The sequence below is a fragment of the Bombus vancouverensis genome, chromosome 17, assembly GCF_051014615.1.
Source record: "Bombus vancouverensis nearcticus chromosome 17, iyBomVanc1_principal, whole genome shotgun sequence".
NCBI lineage: Eukaryota > Metazoa > Arthropoda > Insecta > Hymenoptera > Apidae > Bombus > Bombus vancouverensis.
The window spans coordinates 1492077-1499852 of record NC_134927.1 but is presented as its reverse complement, the minus strand read 5'-3'; the positions used below and the strand labels follow the sequence as shown (position 1 = coordinate 1499852).

At 33.8% G+C, this 7776-nt stretch overlaps 1 protein-coding gene and 1 pseudogene across 1 annotated transcript; both read right to left on the bottom strand.

Moving 5' to 3' along the window:
- Window positions 1–1109: 1109 nt before the first annotated feature.
- Window positions 1110–2491, bottom strand: LOC117165520 (baculoviral IAP repeat-containing protein 7-B-like). The gene is made up of 3 exons (XM_033348900.2): window positions 1581–2491; window positions 1398–1482; window positions 1110–1300 (listed from the first exon to the last, which is right to left on the bottom strand). Exons 1-3 carry the CDS (start codon window positions 2457–2459, stop codon window positions 1110–1112), a joined length of 1155 nt encoding a protein of 384 aa, XP_033204791.2. The 5' UTR covers window positions 2460–2491.
- A 3507-nt stretch (window positions 2492–5998) lies between these two features.
- On the bottom strand, window positions 5999–7011 carry LOC143303937 (dynein axonemal heavy chain 9-like; annotated as a pseudogene).
- Between the last annotated feature and the right edge of the window lie 765 nt (window positions 7012–7776).

The following is a 7776-nucleotide window of genomic DNA, read 5'->3' as shown; positions in this document are numbered from 1 at the left end:
GTGGCGTTGCCGAGAGAGTGTGGATTGCGCTGTGTTCTGTACGTTTGGTATGAATAGTTCAAGTTAAGCCACAATCGTCTTTTCTGTCTGATTAACATCTCTATTGTCCACTCTTTGTGAACATATTACATCACGATATTACATACATGCGTTAACATATTATCGAGTTATAACGCTGAATTATTTTTCTTTAATATCTGTTTCTATGTTTGTTCTTCTTCCTTTTTACGGAAATATATTTATAGCACTGTACTTTTTCTAACGCATTTTTACTCTTCATACGAGTTACATACGTATAGATCGTGCAATTCTACACTTCAGAGGCCCATGAAAAGACATCGCATTCTTAATGAATAACCTTTTAAACTTTGACTATATATATTATGTGTATATTATTAAGTCTTATATTTGTAACTAGCGGTCGAGTATATTTTATACAAACAACCGAATGTAATTATAGGAAATATATAATGGTAGAATCCCCCTTCTCGTCACTTGAAAAAGCTATTTCATCGAATAGGAAATTCGCGGTATTACGGTATATAATTATGCAATGGATACGATATATTTTTCGAATAAAAGAAAAAGTAAGCTATGATTTTTATGATTTGAAATATATATATGTGGGATAGTGTGACGTCCGAGTGAAGTTCGTTGTGTTGTTGTGACGTAGAATTGGTGAGAAACGAATACGCGAAACGCGATATTATATTCGACTTTGTGAGAGTGCAACGATATTGTATTTATCATACTGTTTTCTGTTAACTTGTAATACAACATTCCTACATATATATATATATATGTATATTTATTTATTTATTTTACTAACAATAAGGGGAATAAAACAAAGAACAATTAGTTGGATGCGGAAAAAGTTAACTATATTCAGATAAAATAATATACAAAATAAGTAACACTTAAAATACAAAAAAAAGCCAAAAATATAGAGAAAAAATGTATTTGATTAGTTTAATATTATGTTTCTATTTATACACTTAATTTGACGATACATGATACCAAACATCTTAATGTGTGTATGTCATTTTTAAGAAATTATAAAGTATATTGATATAAGAGTATGAATAAGCTAATTTTTACATGTGCATGCATTACGCGAAAAATGTATGGGTAATGGCCTTGACTTTTCTTCGGCAAATGATGCACGTTGTGAAAGCTGGTGAACAGTACTGGCATGTTGCTAAATGTCCACAAGGTAGGAACGTAATTGTGGCTTTTCGTTTCGTGCAAACTTTACACGAACGAGCATCTTTCAATGCTCGATTTTCTTCCTCCAGAGTGGCTAAAATAGTAAAAAGTATATTTAATTATAATATATAATGCAATTTATTATATGTATACGGATTTCATTCATCTGTGTTTTTATTTTTATTACTTACCAATTTTCTCAACGAGAATCATTTCATTGGTAACATTTTCACTATTGGATCTCTCAGGATTCTCATCTGTACTTACTATTGGTGCCTGAAATAAATATAATGTACACAAGTATATATTGGAATTATTAATTATACACATTCTTAATTATATATATTGTTCAGGGTATGAGTTTTTATACTTACACCTTCAGCAGTTTCATGTAACTCCTGGTCTGTTACATTATTGACATATTCCCAGCCCAGTGCTGGAAAAAGATGACAACATCTGGGAGACGAAATCATATGTCTCTCCCATGGATCGTCTTCTGGTCTCCAATTGCCTATACAAATTCCACAATGGTAACAGGTAGTGAAATCATTTATTCCGGTGTAGTAGAAGCCTGCATGGGCTAATTCTTCACTTGGCTGTGTCACATCTGTAGGCCATGCTGCGAATGAATTTAATCTGGATTCGTAACTAGCATATTGCAATATTTCTGGTTTCTTAACACTTTTTAGTCCCAAACGGCTAAGTTGATATGCCGTCGGGGTTCGTGAGGATCTTAAAAATCCATGATCATTAAAATCAAATGACTCTTGATATTGTAAACCATGAGGACAAGATATATTTCTATTTCTTCGTTTTGTCCGTGGAACTTTAGCAGGACTTGCTCCAATTGGTACATTATTACAACGTTCATTGCGGATAAATCTGCACTCTGGAGAACACATCTCATGAATCTGCATGGGAATATCACCCACCGACCACTGACTTGCCACCAATTGACATTCAAAGCATCTCACTACATCCAAGTTTCCAGTATAATAGAATCCTGCAGCTGCAAGACTGACAGGGTCAATGAAAGATACAGGCCAATTTCGAAAACTCGAACGTCTTGCTTCTTCTAACCGAAAATCATAACAATTTTCTAGAATGTGCCGCGATGTGGATGGAACCGGTGGCATTTCTATCGGCAGTATCGGTGGCATTGTCGACGTGGACGGTATCGGTGATGTCAAATCTATCACCGTTGCTGAAGGTACAGGGGATGGTATATCAACCATAATTACTGGACGTTCCATAGACGTCGAAGGTACGGCTATCTCATCCGCCGATATTGAATGAACCGGCGGATTTGAATCATCTGACAATTTCGAAGGAACAGGCGCTAATTCTTCTTCATCTTCTGAAGATTCTGTATCATGTTCCATGAAATATCGGAAGTTGATTGTAGAAATCATTTTATCCATTTTAATTGTAATTTAATGCGCCTTCAAACCTATTTAAAAGAAAAAGACATTGAAATATCTACTAATTGTAAATGACTTAAATATATTATATATTACAGAACATATATATTACATATATTACAGAAATATATAACAGACAAAACTTACGAATATCAGATGTTCACGTTCCGCTTCAACAGCTCTCCAATTCTTCAAATGGAATCTTGACAAATATTTAATATCTTATTCCTGTATATTTTATATTTTTAGATTTACTAAAACTGCCCAATCGTACGAACGAGCCGCACGAACTCTTCGACCATCAGTGTAATACTGAACCTTGCTAGTAGTATGTACCGAGAAGCTACTACCTGCTTTCTAGAAATCTTATCCCTACCCACAGTACCTAGTAGCAATATACTCCAAGGCATGCCCACTGTGCAGAGTGGGCAAGTTGTCGACCAATCAAATTTCACCAATGCTCCGCCCCCTACAGTAATGTACTGTGCTGTGTAAAATAATGGATGCTCGCTAGGTACAGCGTGAAAATATATCTCTTATTTACTCACTTTCGAAAATGATGCCGCTTTTGAAGGAATTCTTATTTACTCCGCTTTCACTTGGCAATATTAACACGTTGTTTAAAATATCAGTAAAAACTGCTACGGAGCCTAGAGAGTGAAAGAGAACGACAAAAATTACACTTTATTATTGACAGATATAATAAAAGAGGAGATGATAATAGATATTAGGTCCTAATCGAGTTTTCGTAATATCTCTAGTTCGACATTGTCTTCCTACAACTCTCACCGGAATTTCTATATCGTTCTGCTTCTAATTTGCAATATTCGGAAACTCCTAATCCGTACGTTATTTCGGTTCAGGTGGCCACAGTCCTAAACCGACCCTGCTTTCTGGTGGGTATAATATTTAGTAGAAGGATAACTGCTGTCGTAAACAGTATAGTCTAAGGTCGTGGTAGTCGTTACTTTATGGCATCGTACACCTTGTGGCGTATACCCTGCCCCGGTATTAATCATCGCGCATTACAATAAAATTATTTTTACAAGTAAGTACGCACTTCTTCAATATGTGAAACATCTCACTCAGAGTTTCTGCAGGAAAGTTCTCTCGCGATGCGAATAGTAGAACGCTGTTATGTTATATTACATTATACATGTTATATCATATCGCAATCATATATCGTCGTTGGCACTTTTCGCGAATGTTCCTTGCAACAATATACCATCGTTTGGCATTAAAAATGTTAATTGCGTATGCACTAGATGATAGTAAAAACGAAGAATAAAGATATTCGGGCAAAACGCAATATACTAAGCTTGAAAAGCAGTAGTATCTTGAAGAATAACGAGGAAACGTTCTCGTCCGACAAATGCAAAAAAGTATCGACGAAGTAAATTGACGATATGTCTATGTTTTGTTACTAACAATCCAGAATCTCGATCTTCAGGTAGACATTGCACAGAACTTGCTATTTATTGTTTACTCATATTAATTGGTTGTTGTTTATTTAATTATTACTGTTATTAATTGTTGTTAATTATTAATTGTTGTTTACTCCTGTATTTCATTTAAGTATTTTCACAAAAAACTCGATTTTCAGAATCGATCCCTCAATTATCCTAGAATTGAACTTTATATATATATGTGTAAATTTAGTATGTCGGAGATGAAAGGAAAACCGGAGCCTTCCCTTTGCAATTTTGGGAAAGTCTTCTAATGCTTTAGCCTAGATTTTATCATAGCTGTAATTAAGCAATTGTTGTCATTTGTAATTGTTCGATATGTGTGATAGCGAAAGTGGGTTCGAGGTGACAACTGGTCGCCGAACGTAGCCACGGTCACGGGATAAACGTTTTGCCTGACCAAGGTGTGGATCGGTTGTATTGTTCTCCCTATAAATCACATAGAATTGTACTTTGGAAATGTCGATATAATGGGACACACGTTGTATTAGGAATCAATCTCCAGACAGAAACTGCCTAGTAACGGCGTTTGGATCTTTCTCGATGTTTCCAAAGAGTATACAACAAACTTTTGACAGAAATTGCCTAGCAACAACGATTGGAACCTTCTCGATGCCTCCAGCGAGCATATAACAAACAAATGCAGTTGTATAGCGAAAAAGATTTTCATCAGATATTCATTCGTGTGATCGCCTTGGAAAGTGATACATCAAGTAGTTTACCGAGTGTCTCAGCAATCGTATTTTTGTGTTTAAAATTATTCTACGCATAGTAAAGAGTTATCCCGTTGACCGTGGATTCGTTTGAACTCCGGAACATTGTTAATAGCGTAAATTAAATTCATTATTCGTAAAACATATCAATCTCATTATTCGTTAAATTCATTATTCGTAAGACATATTATTCGTTCCTCTTATTATTCGTTTAACTTATTATTCTTTAATCTAATCATTAGTTAAACTTATCGTTTGTTAATCTTATCATTCATTAAACTCATTATTCATAATATTTTGTAAAATCTTGTATATTCGCGTAAATATAATCTCTGTCTCGTAAAACGATGGCTAACTCAAACGAAGAATCGTTACGCGCCTTAAATTCTAATGTTAACCCGACAAGTATATAACTTATAAGCTTGTTATAAATATATAAATTTGTTTAAACATATTTTGAATGAGAATAAACCACATTTCACTACACAGAAAATTATTCTACAGAATGTGTTATTCTACGGAAGTGCATCGTTCTCTAATCACCAACATGGAAATTGACCAATTAACAGCAACGTCAATTTCCCTCACTTTCCGAACGAAGGCTTTTCTTGACGAATCCGACGATCTCGTGTCCTTAGACACACCCCATATATTGTTATTCCCACCCCATTGTAGACCCCATTGTTATCCCGTTGACCGCGGATTCGTTATTGAACCTAGGATCTTTGTCATTAGCATCTCGAGTATCCAATTACCACGATTGTCAAATTCTGTAATAATCATATTTGCACTAGTCAATATCTTCTCTATTGCATAACAACAATGTGTAATCCAAACGAAGATTCGTTTCACGCCCCTAACCCTAATCATAATGTGAACCCGACATATATATGTAAGTGTGATTTTTTAATAACGATTAACAACATAATAACAGAGAAATTTGCTTAATTGCTATTTGTGCTTAGTTACGTCCTAAATTATTTAATAATTTATTATTAAAATAAATATTGACTAAAAAACAATTATTAAAGAATATAATTTACGAACTTTGCTAATATCATCACTAGTAAAAACTAATGCTTTATCTTATTAATAGCTTTTCCTAATTTAATTTTTGGTTACAAGGAAGACAGTTATAGTACGTTTTAAATTATGTCACAATTGAAAAATATATTCCAAATATGTCTTATGATCAATACAAAATCTGTTAAAGAGTATTAATTTTAAGTTATTACATTACACAAGATATCGTAAACATTGTTTTTGCCATCTCTCATTGTTTCGATATTTACAAATCTTCGATCCATAATTTCTAATTTAACGTTATGATCCATTAAGATTTAAAGTCACTTACCCTATTCCATTCTCGCGGCCCAAATTTTCTACTTTTTGCAAGTGCAGCGTGATAATAACAAAGTGCGAATTTAAATTCGGTTTCTTCGCTGCAGGACTCCAAAGTTTCCTGGGCAAAGTTATCCAACGCTTTGTGGATATTTGTTTGAATTCCAGATGGTGGTTCGTTCGTGATCTTTATGACCGATTCTAGTATACCCTGTGTAAATTTAACGAACCTTACATTGAGTAATTGGTGTTTCTTATCGATATTATTTACTTATGGACTAAAGTATCACTTATATAGTAAATTAGGGACTATAATAGGTACCTCAAAATTTTCTTAGATTTTTTTAAAGCAAAAAGATTGTAGGAAATTAGACCAGTTACTGAAACACCTGTAATGCCGACCGCGTTAATGAAAAACCATATTACCGGCGGAGAGTTAAAGAATATAATTAGCACATGCTAGCTTAATTAAAAGTGCATATTTTCTTTTGCTTTTTCAAATTATATAATTGTTTCTTACCTGAGGTATTATTGATTCAGGAGGATCAGGATTGGGTTCCGCACTAATGAACAATTGACAATCATCATGTGGATTCTTCGAGCATTGTTCCATCTTTTTTTCTAATGTAGGCAATCACTTCCTCAGTGGTTTTCGTTCGCTGAAAATTCTATGGCTTCTTCCGTTATGGGTTCTTGACCTTGACCTTGACCCAGTGACACATTATGGAAATTTCTTCCTCCAAAAGTGAAACCCAATTACATTCCCAGCTTTTCGACGTCCTGAAATTTTATCGTTGCCGTTATTGTAAATACATATTCGATGTGATTACGCTGATTTTCGTAACATGTTTTTGTATAATTCATTAAGTATCGATAATTCTTAATTTTAATTGTCCTCGATCCAGGTTATAAACTGGTAAACGAAAGATATGTCATTGAAAGCAACAGAGTATAGGAAATGAGAAGAGTAAGAAGGTATTACAATTATATTGCATTAAAGAAAAATTATTAAATGTAACGCAGTTTGGTTTATAGCTTATTGATTGTTCAGGGTATGCAAGAATTATATCTCATGACTTTGATGGATGATCCTGCACCTTCAGATCGGTGGAGATTTATTAAAGAAAGATATCGTATAATAGAATTTCAGAGCTAAATTTTTTGTATTGCACTGCTTAATGCTCGTTACGAGGAATAAATTTCTGTAAAGAACCACGGGACGCAAATGAACCGTTCTTGTGGAAAATGATCTTAAAATTCCATTAGATCTTATATTGAAGTTACATTAGAAAATATTTACATTTCCCAGTTAGATAAAAACTAAGTAAGGCAATATTAATGAACAAACAGAAGGTATTCCTTTGAATGAATGATAATCTACGCTAAATAGGATGAAGCATCTAACTTCATCATTTCAAACTATTACAAAATTACTTAATTTACGGAGAAATCTTTCGAATAAAAATTGAATAGCGTTGAAGAGAATATGATTTGGTAGGTGGAACTGCAGAAACGTTAACTACTCTTCGATTTCGTTGTTTTTGAATATGTTGTAGAAATCGGTATTTCAAATAACCTCTTCCTATATAAGAAGTGAATTCGCTTAGTTTCCGGGATATTCGCGAAAAA